The 15751-nt window shown below is 42.3% G+C and overlaps 1 protein-coding gene across 1 annotated transcript in view; it reads right to left on the bottom strand.

Moving 5' to 3' along the window:
- The window catches only part of SETD2 (SET domain containing 2, histone lysine methyltransferase), a 68711-nt gene that overhangs the window by 16023 nt on the left and 36937 nt on the right, over positions 1 to 15751 (bottom strand). The window contains 2 exon segments of the mRNA XM_042473102.1: positions 261 to 309; positions 14831 to 15478. Of these exon segments, the coding sequence (XP_042329036.1) occupies positions 261 to 309; positions 14831 to 15478 (697 nt within the window).

Genomic DNA, 15751 nt, shown 5'->3' with positions numbered 1-15751 from the left:
AAACCACACTATGGAATTTCAGCACAGCCATAAGAAGGCAGCATTGAAGCAAGAGCATGGGAATTGGCAGGACAAGGAAACTTCCCTGTCAAGCTGAACCAGCGCTGATAAATCAGAGTGTTCTTAAGAAAACTGCATATTCTACCCCACTAGTATGATGCTGCAATAGGGTTTTCAGCAAGTATATGTTTTTGTAGTCCATGTCTTTCCTCTCAATTAAAAAAAAATTAGGAAAGAAAAGGTAACACTTGAGTACATACCAGTGGTCTCCTTTTCCACTTGACTCTTCTTTGGGATCCTGTAAACCTCCTAAAAATACAACACAAGAACTACATCAGGTTCTGCTGTCAACTTAGGCAAACACATTCACACAACTGAACCATGTGAAGGTATGGGGCAAGCATATCATCATGACAGAATTCTGCCCCTTTTGCTGACCTTCCCAGGGACAAAATGTGAGGCTTTCCAAGAAAAGATTTCAAGCCTTGGGATGTAAAGGATGAAGGAAAGAAAAATGATGTCAAAGAATTTACAAAATTCCAGCAGGTGTAACTGTTTGTGCTCACCTTAAAGACTGGATGGACGAGAGGGGAACTATGGAAATAGTGGTTGTGTGATGTGCGGGGAGGGGACCAGGCACTGGTGGGGATAAGAAAATGTGCACTTGTCAAAAAGTAGGTAAAGGCAAGAGATCGGGTACAGTATCTACTCTTATCAAAAAAGGAACCCTCCCCTTCTCATAGTAGAGGGGTGAATAGGGAGAGCTTAGTCCATATCTTGGGAGAACCTTTAAAAAGGCACCAATCCCCTCTACTCTCTCAGTGCTCCTTTGAGGGGAATTGCCAAAAATAGTGGTCATTATTTTCCTGCCCAAACATTCAAAAAAGCCAGAAGTGGCACTGCAATAGAGAGAGTAGAAGGAGTCTGTTTGAGGCCCAAGTGCCACATGACGGGGTGAGCTCCCATCACTAGTTCCAGCTGCTGCCAACCTAGCAGTTCGAAAACATGCAAATGCAAGTAAATAGGTACCACTTTGGTGGGAAGGTAACAGCATTCTATGAAGTTATGCTCACCACCTGACCACCGGATTCGTCTTCAGACAACACTGGCTCTCTGACTTAGGAACAGAGATGAGCACCGCCTCCTAGAGTCAGTTATGACTAGACATTCATGTCAAGGGACTACTTTTACCTTTACCCTTTTACTTACATTGACCCATGGATAAATCAACCCAGGTTTCTTGGGCTGATTTTTTAAAATTAAAATTTCTAGATTTATACATGAGTAAATACAGCATACCTGGATGTTACTGCCATTGATGACTTTTATGGAGTGAGAAAGACTATGGTACATGAGCTGAACTCAGAATGCTGCATAGTTTTGAATTTAACATTAAATCAGTATTGTGTTTTTGTGCCTCACCAAAGAAAACAAGAGGGCCAACACGGCGTAGTAGTTTGAGCGTTGGACTACAACTCTGGAGACCAGGGTTCAAGTCCCAGCTTAACCATGGAAACCTACTGGGTGACCTTGGCACACCACAAAGATGAAGGCAAACTCCTCTGAACAAATCTTGCCAAGAAAACCCCATGACAGGGTCCACCATAAGTCCAAAAAAAACTTGAAGGCACACAGCAACAAAAGAAAACAAACCAATGTCATCCATTCTCACTGAGGCTCAGAGAAAAGGGCCAGCTTTAAAGTCCAATTAACTGTGATGTTAAAAAACTCAAATTAAAGCTAAAGATTTTGGAAAGGTTGAGTGAGGGAAGCAACAGATGGAAAGAAATGGCATGTGGTCAAATACAGATTACATGGTCACATAATTTGATGGGTTTTCTCAGGCATTCTGTCTCAAACAATCTCAAAGTGCAACTGTTGAGCCCACATCAGTGAAAACAAGTCACTACTGAAAGAAAACCCAGAAAGGCCAGACTCCAAACTTATTATATCTTGGAACACAAGAACAATCCCAGTATGTTTTATTTTAAAGCTTTCATTGCCATTCAGTACTATTAAGAGAGGATTCCATCGTTTTAGAATGGAAAAACATAGTCCATACAAAAGCTGGGAATTGATCCAAGAATGGTATTATGGTGAAGAGAGCACAGTCATTTGGAGAACCCCAAAGGGACAACTTCGAGCCTCAGGAGAGCCAGAGGTCCCCTAGCTCTGTCTTATAGGCGGGTTACAGACCGCCAGAAAGTACGAGATGAGCGCGTACTAGGGTTAGGAAAGGGCGGCACCCCCTAACCCTAGTACGCACTCCGCGCGCACAAAATGGCAGTGGCCGTTCCACATGGCCGCCGCCATGATTACATCACGACCGCGCTGCCTCCACACAAGGCGGTGCGGTTGTGACGTATTGAGGCCGCGCCACGGCGCATAATGCGCCTTTTCTCCAGCCCTGGAAGGAGCGCGATTTCCGCGCTCCTTCCTCGGAGCTTCCGGAAGATGCATGGTGTGGCAGCTGCAGCTCCCGGACGCTGCAAGCGGCGGCGACGGGAGAGCGCTGCTTCTCGGCAGTATGTAACCCGTCATAGACTCTCTTATAGATACATCATATTGAACTTAGGAAGCAGAGTGTGTAAGCTGCCATGGACTAGAGGTTTTTCTTTTTAATGGATTATCAAAAAATTCAAAAGGGAAGTGTTCATAGCAAACAATACCAAAAAAAGGTAAAACTCATAATTGAAATAGTTTCAGTTATTTGTTTTAGAAATTTTAATTACTTGTGGTATTATTTAGTATGAAATTTTTTAATGAACTGCTTGCTACCGGAATGCTTTACAGTTTAAGCATGGTGATGCGCCACCTGCTTTGAAGTCTCAAGGGCAGGTTCTCAATGTTTGGTCCACCAAGGATTTTGGACTTCCAACTCACAGAGGCCTTATCAGCTTGGGCAACGATCAGGGATTCTGGAAACAGAAGTTCAAAACACCTGGAGGACCAAAGTGAGAGAACCACTCTTCTAGATGTATGACGTTACCCAGAACAAAAGCTGTCTACTATTTCAGTTATGAGGGCATTTACTTCAGGTTGCTCCCTGTCTATGATTTATTTTCATGATGTTGCTCTTCCTTGCATTCTTCCAGCTATTAAAACTACATTATTGAAAGTCACAGGCACAGTGCTTTATAAAGAACCAGGGAAGATGACTCTGCGCCAAAAATCTTACCATCTCTAGTTTGATACATGGGGAAACAGAGAAAAACAGAGATGAGGGTTAAGATCATGCAGCTTTCCCCGTGATTCCCTGGAATAGGGATAAGAAACTATAGCCTTCCATATGTTTTTGGCCCATAACTCCCAGCAGCCTTAACAAGGATAGTCAAAGAGAAGGGATTATGGGAACTGTAAGCCAGCACCATTTGAAGGGCCACATTTGTCCACTCCTGCTTTAGAAGAACAGTAAACTACAGCTGGCCCTTCATATTCATGGATTCTGCATCCACAGATTCAACCATCCACAACTTGAAATTGACTGGCCAGCAGTTGCTGTCTTAAGAAGAAGACCACCTTTTAAAAATGCAACATGCATCATAGGCTCATTCAGCAGCAATGAAACAAAGGTGATGCTATCCATATCATCTAGATAACATGACAAGTGATGAAGTAAAAATGGAAGCAAAAACACTGCAGATGCAGAAACCTAAGGCTCATTCACATCAAATCACAACTGAGCATAACACCTAAATAACAAGTTGCATAACTGACTTTAATAATTGTTTAAAATCTGTTTTGGTTTTGGTTTTTTGGTCACGTTTTCTATGTTTTAGTTTACATTTTTTCTGGAGCCCTAATGGGTAGTGAAGAGATTAAGAAATACTTGTAATGCATGAAGAAATGAATAACTCGCTCTCTTAGTCAGGTTTCTGACATGTCTGTCTTAGCTTCTCTTTTAAAAACCAACATTTCTATTTAAAGCTTCCAGCCTTTAAATGTTTAGTATAGAGTCTCGATTATCCATCCTTCGGTTATCCGACATTCCGTATTATCCGACATCGTGGCTGCTTGGTGGTGCGGCTGTAGGCATTTCCACACCACCAGACATGCGCCCAAACATGGCAGCTGCGATGGGCAAGGAGAGAAGGGCAAGTGAAGCCACGCCCCAAAATACGGCCCCAAGTGCGGTGGTGGCAGCAGCGAGCAAGACGAGTACCTCTAGGTTTGCAGTTCATAGTGATTTCAAGGCTTTTCATGGACCCTCCGGATTATCTTACATTTTCGGCTATCTGACTATCAGCCCACCTGTTTATGTCAGATAATCGAGACTCTACAGTATGTTAAATCTCTCTGTAAACAAGACTTTTGCAGTCCTTTCACAACTTTTAACATTTTTAATTGACTCCTAAATTTCTGTGTGCTAGCTGACAACTTTCTACCCAATGGCTCTTAAGAGAATTGCCAGCATTCCTATAAGTGGGCCTATTCTGCCAAAACTCTGTTCTGATACTGCATTGTATATTATGTCTACTGTGGCAGATCAACACTGCTGATGCAGATGGACAATGCTGCTTGTGAAGGGGTCCAGAGCAACGATATCCAAATCTAGCTTTGAAGGTGGGTAGCCAGGACAGAATAGGGATTGTCAGTGTATTGCCTACTATGCTGTTCAACAGTCTCCCTATCTGAGCTGGTTGAGTTGTTCTTAGCAGGTGTGTTGGAGTTCCTTCTGCTAGTTGTCCTGAGGGACATCAGCATGCATGCAGAGACCACTCTGTTGGGAGTAGCTCAGGACTTCATGTCTGTCGTGATAACCATGGGTCTGCCCCAAGTGATTACTGGTGTGACTTGGTTTTCTGTGCTGGGAAGGATGGTGATCTGGACATGGAAGAACTTTCAGTAGTTCCATTATCATGGACTGATCACTATCTCATTGGGTTTAGACTCACTGAGACTTGGAGGCCCTGCAGGAGTAGGGGGCCAAATAAGATGGTCTACCCCAGGAGACATGGATCCAGATGGATTCAATGGCCCTTGGGGAGTTCCCTGTTGCCTTGGCAAGTGAGCCTGTCAAAGCTCTGACTGATCGCTGGAATAGGGGCATAGCCATGGTGGTGGACATGATTGACCCCAAGCATCCTCCTCTCTCATGGAATGGAGCCAGGCAAGCCTTCTGGTTTACTAAGGAACTGCTGGTGAAGATACTAATCATGTGAAAACTAGAATATTGATGGTGGAAGACTTGGAACAAGTTGGACTGAACATGGGTAGAGCCCATTGGGAGGCCTATGCTGTGGTGATGGTGGCAGCAAAAAATATATACTTTTCTGCTATCATTGTGTCTGCACAGTGTCGTCCAGCAGAGCTATCTTGAATGGTCTGGTCCACAAGAGGAAAACAAAAACCACTCAACATCCCACTGTGAAAAACCTGCAAGGCACTCTGCAGATAAATTCACTTCGATCTACTCTGACTTGGATGGTATAGTTGAGACAGGTCCAGTAGATGTAATTGTGGTCCCTGCTGGTCGTGTATTACTGGATACATTTCAATTTGTGCAGCCTGAGAATGTGGACAGGATCCTTGAAAAGATGAAAGCCACCACATGTCCTGGATCCTTGCCCCTCCTGGCTCCTGAAAGCAGGTAGAGGAGGACTGGCTGAATGACTAAGAGGAGTGGTGAATGCCTCACTGGAGCAAGGGAAATTTTCATGCTGCTTAAAAGAGGCTGTGGTGAGGCCATTACTTTAAAAAAAACCTCTCTGAACCCCATCATATCTGAGGATTATAGGCCAGTGTCAAATATTCCTTTCTTGAGCAAGATCCTAGAATGTGCAGTAGCTTCCCAGATCCAGGGATACCTGGGTGAAACAGATTACTGGACAGGGGAGTGTGTCCCTGTTGATTCTACTGGACCTCTCAGTAGCTTTGGATACCATCAATTTTAGTATCCTTCTGGTCCACCTGTCTGGGATGGGGACACTGTTTTGCAGTGGTTCCAGCCCTTCCTTGAGTGCTGAGCTCAGGAAGGTGGTGCTGGGGGACTCCTGATGAATGCCCTGGCCATTGACTAAGTGCTCAGTTTTGCCCTCCCATACTGTTTGACATTTACATGAAACTTGTGGAAAAGTTCATCTAGAGTTTGGGGGTTTGGTGTCCCATTATGCTGATGACACCCAGCTCTCTCTCTCCTTTTAATCTGATTCCAAGGAAGTTGTCTTAGTACTGAACCAATGTCTTATCTGTATTGGTCTTGATGAGGGCAAACAAAACTTAATCCAGACAAGACAGAGATGTGCCTGGTCAGCTGTAAGGCAAATCTTGAAACAGGGTTACCCTCCTCCTGAAATCTCAGGCTCACTGGTTGGTTGTTCCCCCCTGGATTAAACTCTGAGCCTGGATGCCCAGGTTTCAGCAGTGGGCAAGAGTGCATCCGCACAGCTTAAACTATTACACCAGCTGTGCCTAATCCTTCAGATGTCAGATCTGACTACAGTGGCCCATGCCTTGATTACATCTCATTTGGACTACTGTAACACACTCCACCTGGGGCTGTCTTTGGAAACTTCAACAAGTCCAAAATGTTGTGGCCAGAATGCTGATTGGGTCCAGATTTAGGAAGCATGTAACTTCCTTATTAAAACAGCTCCACTGACTACCGCTTCATTCCTAGGTACAATTCAAAATGACCTATAAAGCTTAAGTCCACGGCATCTGAAAGACCGTACCTTTCTCCTAGAGTCTTAAGCCCTCTCTGGGGGCTCTCTATCGGTGCCCACCACCATTACAGTCTTACTTTGTGAGGACACGAGAGAGAGCCTTCTCGGTGGCTGCTTCCATCCTTTGAAACAACCTTCCGCAGGAGGTTAGGCTGGCCCCTTCCCTGCTCTCCTTTCATTGGCAAGCAAAGACCTTTTTGTTTAAACAAGCTTTTAATGTGCAAACAGTGAGGCTTCAAATTGGGGCATGTGCTTTGTTTATTTTTTAAACTGTAGTTAAATAAAAAACCTTTCTGTAATTTATACTGTATTAATGTGATGATTTTAACTGTTTTTAATTTTTTATTGTTACGATATTAATTGATTCCTTTTTGTGAACTGCCTCAGGTCTCACTCTAGAAGAAAGGCAGCATATAAATGAAATATAATTCTGGCTGTTACCCCTAGTTTTTAATGAATTTTAAATGGACTTGTTTTTGTTCTTCTTATTTCACCCCTTGGCTACTGTTTTATAGTATCTGTTTTTTGTTGTGAACTGCTTGGGGAGTTTTTAAAATTAAAAGCAGTATAGAAATATTCTGAATAAGTAAATAATCATTAATGTAATTAGGTCATTACATGAAAACCACTTTAAGATTGCAAAGGGATTGTGCAGCACCTTTGAGACTAACTGTGTGAAAGAAGTTATAGCATGAACTTTTGCAGATTCAGTCTACATCCCCAGATGCATGGAGTGAATTCATGCATCTGAGAAAGCAGACCTAAGTCTACGAAAGAAGTCTACAACTTCTTTCACACAGTTAATCTCAAAGGTGCTGCAAAATCCCCTGACGTACTAATAATCTATACTTTGCATACTAATAATGTCTCTGAATTCTTCTTGTTGTGTGCCTTCAAATCATTTCCAACTTATGGTGACCCGAAGGCCATAATGGGTTTTTTTTGGCAAGATTTGTTTAGAGGAGGTTTGCCACTGAGAATGTGACTTGCCCAAGATCATCCAGTGGATTTCATGGCCAAGATGGACATTGAACCCTGGTTTACAGAATTGTAGTCCAATGCTCAAACCACTACACCACGCCGGCTCTCATCCCCACTTTTAAAACTGTATTTCTGGGGTAAATCCTGTTTTCTGCTTCCATTATTAAACAAGTAAAAACCTGCATAACACAAAGGAAGACTGCAGGCCAGATGGCATGCAGGCCAGTGATAACTACGTTTTACTTTTGGAAACAGAGGTATCTACAATACACTTAATAGAACAAAATACGTCCAGAGAAATACCAAATATTTTGGCTTTAAACACTAATTTCTTTATTTAAATCTGGGGTGCCTACTTAACAATTATTATGAAAAAAGCAATACTCCCAACATCTGCAAGTTGCATCTGAGATTAATCTGTTTGCGTAAAGCAATGAAATGGAGGAGACAGAGGCAGAGCTAATAAATTATTTCTTCTGCCTGGCTATGGTTGCTGAAAGGCTAAATAAAAATATTTCCCTACAAATGCAGACACAAAAACCCTGAGAGCTACATATTTAAGAAACCTTATTAGATTAAAAATTATTCTGATTATTCTGGCTCAAAGGAAGGAGATATTTTTTTTAAAAGGGGTGGTGTTCCAGCCAAGTGGAAAAATATATCCGATCAAGTATGAGGTCTTTTGGAGGCGGGTGGTAATACTCTGTATAAAATAATGATCGAGCACCCTCCTCCACTGTAGTGCAGATGAAGTACAACTGGCCCTCCACATTTGCAGCTTTGACTTTTGCAGCTTGGATTCTTTGCGGTTTTGATTAATATGTTATCTCTAGGAATCTCTAGATCCTCCAGCGCAATTCTGCCAGAAGCTGACCATAGGTTGTGCTGGAGAATTTAGAAATTCCCAGGGAAAACACTCCTCTAGGCATTTGTGGGTCCTCCAGCATGATTCTATGATCAACCTCTGACAGGCGTTGACCACAGTGTTGCATTGGAGGACCTGGAGAATCTTAGAAAGGTGTTCTCTTAAGTAAAAAGAATAGTAGTTTTTTATTTGTGGTTTTTCCACTGTCACAGAGGTCCTTCACACCTAAACCCAGCAAAAGTGGAGGGACAACTGTAAACGAATGCCTTATACATGCTTTATCTTCTCTCCGTTTTTATATTTCCTCTGTCTTTCAGGGACTGGGATAATATTTAGACTGTCATTAGAATAAAGCAAAGATGGTCATCATACTAATTTAACTCTGTAACTGAATACTAAATCAAAGGATAAGCTCTACAGGCAAGAAACTGTTTTCTAACTCTAGACAACTGTTGTTGTTGTTGTTGTTTGTTGTTTTGGAAGTATCAGCATTTGCAAAGTTCTGCAAAATCCTAAAGTTATGAATACCCCAATCTCTATAAATATAAGATCTGTGAAAAGTTCTTAAAAATGCCTCACCATTTACATCTGGCACTGTATTAGACTGCCCAGGATTGGTCCACCTACTAGACCAAATCCAATGGCATAAAAGACTTCAGTATTTAGGTACATCTGGAAACAGGCCCTAAAATGAAGACCATGCCATTACCACTTTGAGGTCAAACATATTCCTAGTGACCACAGTGCCAAAAGCAGAAATGTCACTGGATATCAGCCTGAGATTTGCCCACCAAACTGTATCCTATCAATGAAATCAACATACTTTAAGAGTCTGTTTGCTGCAGTAGCTAGTCTCACCCTTGGACAGTTCTCATATTCTCTTCCCTCTCCTGGCTAGCATTATGAAGCCCTGTTTGGAATGGAAAGCAACTAACAGCTGGGAGGTCAAGAATGCAAGCTAGTGTTATATCAAACAAATGGAAACAACTGAAGAAGAGACCAATTCAGTAAGAAAACGCACAGTAAAAAGCCCAAGGGATGGGGTGGAAAGACACTTCTGTCTACAAAATCATCATTTACAGATCTCCTTCCTCCAGGCTATTACCAGGTCATTAACAGACTTGGTAGATCAAGTCTAAATAAAAGTATGAATCTAAAGGGGGCCAGAACAACACTCCTGTGTCCATAGCCCAAAGATTGAGTAAACTAGTCCACCAAGTATCCAAAAGAAAATGCTGTCTTCTGAAAAGGCCACAACTGCTGGGGGTTTAACACTCATCACTTCCTAATGCCTTCCTAAGGCAGTGCATTACTCTAGTACACGTGCATGGCATAAAACTAACCTCAAGGAGACATGAATAAGACTGTCTGATGCAGGACTAGCCTAACTTTGGCCACAGTGATGTTCCCCAGGTTCTCAGAAAATAAAACTAGAGTCAACTAACAGTATAATCACCAACATACTCCTTATTTATGGATGAAACAGTCTCTTGTGGACTAAGAACATCCATTTCATGATTAAGCAAAGTATTCCAGTGGAAGTATTAAATATGCTCTCACAACTTTTTTTTGTTATGAACACCCATCAGCTTCTTCATCCAAAAGCTGAGAAGTGGTCAACCATGGAATCATTAGCCATCATACCTTGGAGACATTTTGATGTTTTCTATGGCTCAAATTTTTTTGGTCCTTACTGAGACACTTACCTGTTCCATCCCATGTCAAAAGACACACTTGCAAAGTTCCAGGCCTTTGTGTGAGCTGCACAAAGATTGTTTAAAGCCATTCCCTGTTGCACGTTCCAGTGTAGACTACATTTTCAGCACAGGGAGACACATGCATCATTTCCTCAGTCAACAGGAAACGCTTGCAGAAACCCATGCTGAAAACGTACCCTTCTGGATTTGTGAAGTGTGTGTTTTAGTGGGTTGTGTGCAGCTTTGTGGATATTCAGCCTGGATTCAAGACTTCTAACCATAAAAGCCTTGAAAGTCCAAGCCACAGCAGCTGTCTTTCTGTGTGCGTATGTGTGATGAGATATATATATAGATATAGATATATATAAAAAAAAGAATAGCTCACTCGATTCTTTCCCGCCAGGAATAGGGGGATTCTCCCAGAGCGACATCCATTGCCGGCAATGGACGCACCAAAATTACGTCGGCATCAATGAGTTAGCCACCTCTGTCCTTTCTTTTTCCACCTATTACATTTCTCATGCATCATCCAGCTTCCCAACCATCTTCCTGTTTTCTTCACAGTACGCACGCTAGGTTCTCTCCTTTCTTCAGGACGGAGTTGAAAATGGAGTTGAGAAAAGGAGACGCATGGTCAGCTGGGGATGATGTTAACAAGCTCCTTGCTGCCCTGAGAAGCTGGATGGAAATGGTTGAAATTACTACAAGGGGGTCAGCATTAAGAGGTTGGGAAGGACACAGCTTTAAGTTACAAGCTCTTCACACCCTCCCGCCCGATGTTTCCAAAGCACTACTCTGGTGACCAGACTCATAAAATGCGGTGGAAAAAAAATCCTAAAAACAATCAACATTAAAGCTTCCCATTTTGATCATTGAACAGGGTAAGTGGGCTATGCTTCTATCCTAGAGACAACCTGTCCCAAATATTCTTTGCTTTCATATGGTAAGAGATATGTCATTTCCCAATAACTCAAGCTTACATGTTTTCCAGGGCTTTTAATGCACTTAGTACAGATGGACAAGTCCAAAACCAGCCACTAGGAATGTCAAGACAGAAGCAGCTAACTCTTAGAGCCATGAAAAGGTGCGGGACAGATTATAATCAGTGTGCCATTAGAGTATCTCCAAATGCATGGGTATTTTGTTATTTTGACTGATGTAAGGAAGGAGCCCAGTTTCAGATACATGGGTAATATTACACTGAGCACTCACACAGGAAAGTCTTGTCAACTGAATATGTATTTTAAAACCATGTATTGGCTTTATGAATATAAAATGTAATATATAAATGTAAATAAAAAGAGATTTAAAATCTGGAACAATGACTTTTGATAGATAATGATTCCATAGTTGACCACATATATAACCAAACTGCTCTTGAGCCAGAACTATCCCAAGACAAAGCGAGAGAGAGAGAGAGAGAGAGAGAGAGCGTACTTAGCAGGAAAATTATTGTTTTAGGCTTAACCCAACACTAAGATTAAGCTTTGTGAAACCTCAAATTGAGACGCAATAGGCTTTTCTTTTACAACCAATTCCCTTTCCCCCCTTGAGCACCCAGTACAGGGGAACAAGTATGAGAACAAAAAGTTTAGAGGACTTAAACCATGGATCAATTGAAATACAAAACCCTAAATCTTAGAAACCTAAAGTCTTGCTTGTACAACGTTTTTCTACTTGATGGGAGAAGAGGGTGGCAGTAAGGCACACATGCATGCACATACACCCTACATACTCTTACTAGATAGAAAGTAAACCATACCAGATTCATCAGCTCTTGGTAGCAGGATCAATTAATTTATCAATATTTTATTCAGTCCAGGCAAGGATACCAGGTTTGGGCAGCTCCTGCATACAGGTATTAGAGAATACCCCCCTCCAATCTATCTGGGGACAGCTCAGGACAAGATGCATGCAAACCTAAGGCAAGCTCTCCTCCCATCCTGTGCAGAAAAGCGTTCTTGCAAGCAAGCCTTAAGCTGTCAAGTCAAGGTGCAGCATGGACTGCACATATTTCAGGCAGAAAGAGAGTAAGATTCACAGCCTTACTTTTGTACAAACACTCAGAAGCATAACATATTGTTTTATAAATTCTCTCTCTTTTCAACCATTCATTACACTTACAAAACATTTTCATCCTGCAAATACAATTTACTGTATATATTCATGTATATGTCTGTAACTTTTAGTGAAAAATCTGACCCCAAAAACCCGAGTTGACTTATCCGTGGGTCAATGTAAGTACTGCTTTAACTCACATAAAAAAGGAACCACCCATCCCCTGGTGAAAGGCAAGAGTGTAATCTGTCCTGGAAGCAGCCCCTTCTACTCTCTCACCCATCTAGCTGCCTTTAGAGTGAGCACAAATAATTATGCCAGCTGGAATTTTGTACATTCCTTTGCTTCATCCTTTGGATCCTTTGTTACATACCTTTAAGTTTTACCCTTGACTTATCAACGGGTCATATCAACATCCATAATTTTGGCCCTAAAAGCTGTCCTCAACTTGGCCCATAGGAGGTTTCCACACCAGATTCCTAAGTCTCTCCAGGCCCCAACCTCTTCATCTCTGATCAGCAGTGGATCAAACCTCAGGCAATGCATATGGGCTTTGGTATCTATGCAAGAGAGCCAAGCATGATACAGTATTTTTGAGTGCTGGATGATGACTCTGGATACCAGGGTTACCATCTCTGTTCAGTCATGCAAACCCCCTGGGTGACTTTGAGTCTCTCAGCCTCAAAGGAAGGCAAAGGCAAAACTTTTCTGAACAAATCTTGCCAATAACACCCCATGATAACTTGACCTTTTGCTGTTGTACCTTCAAGTGGTTTCAACTTATGGCGACCTGTCACAGGGTATTCTTGGCAAGATTTGTTCAGAGGGGGTTTGCATTTCCCTTCCTCTGAGGCTGAGAGAGTTTGACTTGCCCATGGTCACCCAGCAGACTTCCATGCTGGCTGGCCTTGGGCAAGTCAAACTCTCTCAGCCTCAGAGGAAAAAAACACAAATCCTCTCTGAACAAATCTTGCTAAGAACACCCCATGATAGATTACCACAAGTCCATGGCCAAGCAGGGATTTGAACCCTGGTCTCCAGAATCATCCTCCAATACTCAACTGTACTATGTAGGCTCTCTTGGGTTCACCTTAGGGTCACTATAAGCCAGAGATAACTTGAAGGTACAGAACAACAACCAACAGAAGCTTTCGAATATCTAAATATAGTCAGGGGAGGGAAATCTTGGCTGGGCATTGAAGGGCTAAACACTCCGTTCCCTACCCTTGCAACTCTCCCCAAAACTGCCCCTTCCATAATCATACTTTTAAAAAGCACTTGCTGGTATCAATGGAGGTTTTTTAGATGATGAATTTAAGCATGCTGAGGAGTCACTGGTGCCAATGGAAGCTTTTTTTAAAAAAAAAAAAAGTATCTGTAGCAAGGGAAAGAGCAGAAGTGCAGATTTTGGGGAGAGAATGAGAAAGAATGAATGGAGTCCGGGCAATGAGTTCCAAGGGGGCATGTATGCCAGCAATGAGGTGGCCCTATACACTTTGGGAGATAGTCCCTCACAAGCTTGCCTAGAGACAATTTGATCCTTAACCCAAAGACGTTGCCCACCCCTGAAGACAGGTCACTGGATAGTCTGCCTCCCCTGCTTCTGGATTTCAACATACGTTTTCATTCCCTTAATCTGAAGTCACCAGCTGGTACCATTGAATCTACTCCCCTCTCTCCTTAGAGTAGGAATGAAAGATTAATACTAGTGAGGAGGAAAAGAGAAGCAGGCTCTTTTTCCTTATGCAGTAACCAATGCAGCAAAGGAAAGAAGTGACTATAGGTTCAAATCTTATGATAGCCACGTGACAAGAAAAAGATATGGGCACAGCACACAGTGTACTGTCCACTGCCACCCCACTTTCACACTAAGCTAATAAATAAGGCAGCAAGACATCACACACAACTTAAGCAGCAAGGCCATTCTCAGGTTAACTACTCTGTCAAGAGCATAGCAGCACTCCTTACAGCAGACTATGTTTTCCAAGACAGCTGGTATCTCAATTTCAGCTTAAATGGAGTGAACATTCCTATTATACAGTAGTGTGACTTCACAATTTTATCAGAAAAGCCTGTTGACCACTTCCTTCATGGACTTCCACTTGCAAACTGGTACGCCAAAGGACCTGAGAGGGCTTTTCAGAAAATTTAAGGTTCTCAAGATGATTGGTATTAAAGTGATTCAACAAAACTATTTCCCTCTGTCAAGTTGAAGTGTTTCTCTTTTGCCAAGTAGCAAAGTGCAGACAGTTTTTGTATTGAAAAGGAAAGGGAACACTTTTAGAAAGCTTTTGACTACATTCTTTTCTAATGGGAGAATTTTAAATGTGTTTGCAATACAGGCAACACATCCTACCTTCCCTAGCAATTCAAATTCGACCAAGCAGAGTAAAATTCAGGTGGATGTCATATAATTTTAGCCTGTTCCTTTCTGAAGACATTTTTTTAAAAAAAGAAAAGAAAAGCAGGAATCTACATGAATTGAGGAAACCCATATACACTGTGAAGAGAAGCACATTTCATTTTGAATGACACCAAGAACAGCTACAGAGACCCCAACTTACTTTTAGGTCTTTCCAGCCGTCCAAAAGCTTGTTAGCCAAATCGCTGATATCCACTATCTTATCCGTCTGCTCCTGACTCCTCTCGCTCTCCACATCTGACAAGCCTTCCTCTTCATCTTGAGAAGGTGTTTCCACAGCAACAGATTCTTCTAGCTTTGTGGTGATGCTCTCCTTCATCTCTGCCTCAGGTTCAACCTCTTGTTCTGCTGCCTGAGACTTGCTGATGTCTGCAGAGGCCTCAACGGCCACATCCTTGGCAGGCTCTTGTTGCACTGGTTGTTCATCCACTGTCTCTGGTGGGGTACTCTCTGGATGTTCCAGGTCCTCTTTGCCTTCCTTCAACTCAATCTCACTGATGGTGTCAGAGATGGCGCTGTCCATGCTGTTTTCACTTATGATTTTGAGCCTCCGCAAAGCAAGTTTCTTAGGAGTGTCTGTGTCACCCTCTAGATTAGGTTTAGCGGAAGGATCTGGAGTATTGAGGGGAGTATGAGCCCGCGATGTGTTCTCGCTGGAATAACCATCCCCTTCGCTGAGCTGTGGAATGGCAGACTTGGTCTGGGCCCAGCGCTGGATTATTGGAAGCACTTTGCTCTCCTCTAACATGTTTTTGTTGGGAATAGGCAAGAGCTCCAACGTTTTTATAATCTAATCACAAAACATAACATGGCACCCGTTATCTTTCAACAATTGTTTGTTATAAACTACAATACCTTGTTTGGAGGAGACAGGCACTATAACATTAGCAATCAATGTATGTTCAAATGATAGCTGGATGATCATTAACAAGTTGTAAAATCAAATGCTCCCTGTTTCCTACATTCTCAATCTGTCTTCCACTCTCCCTCTTTGTTTTCTACACAGCTCTGATCATTGTTTCTTGTGATGCCAGCATGAGCAAACTATGGATACCAAATGCCT

Source organism: Sceloporus undulatus, chromosome 6 (genome assembly GCF_019175285.1).
Source record: "Sceloporus undulatus isolate JIND9_A2432 ecotype Alabama chromosome 6, SceUnd_v1.1, whole genome shotgun sequence".
Taxonomy (NCBI): Eukaryota; Metazoa; Chordata; class Lepidosauria; order Squamata; family Phrynosomatidae; genus Sceloporus; species Sceloporus undulatus.
This window is presented reverse-complemented; position numbering and strand designations above follow the sequence as displayed.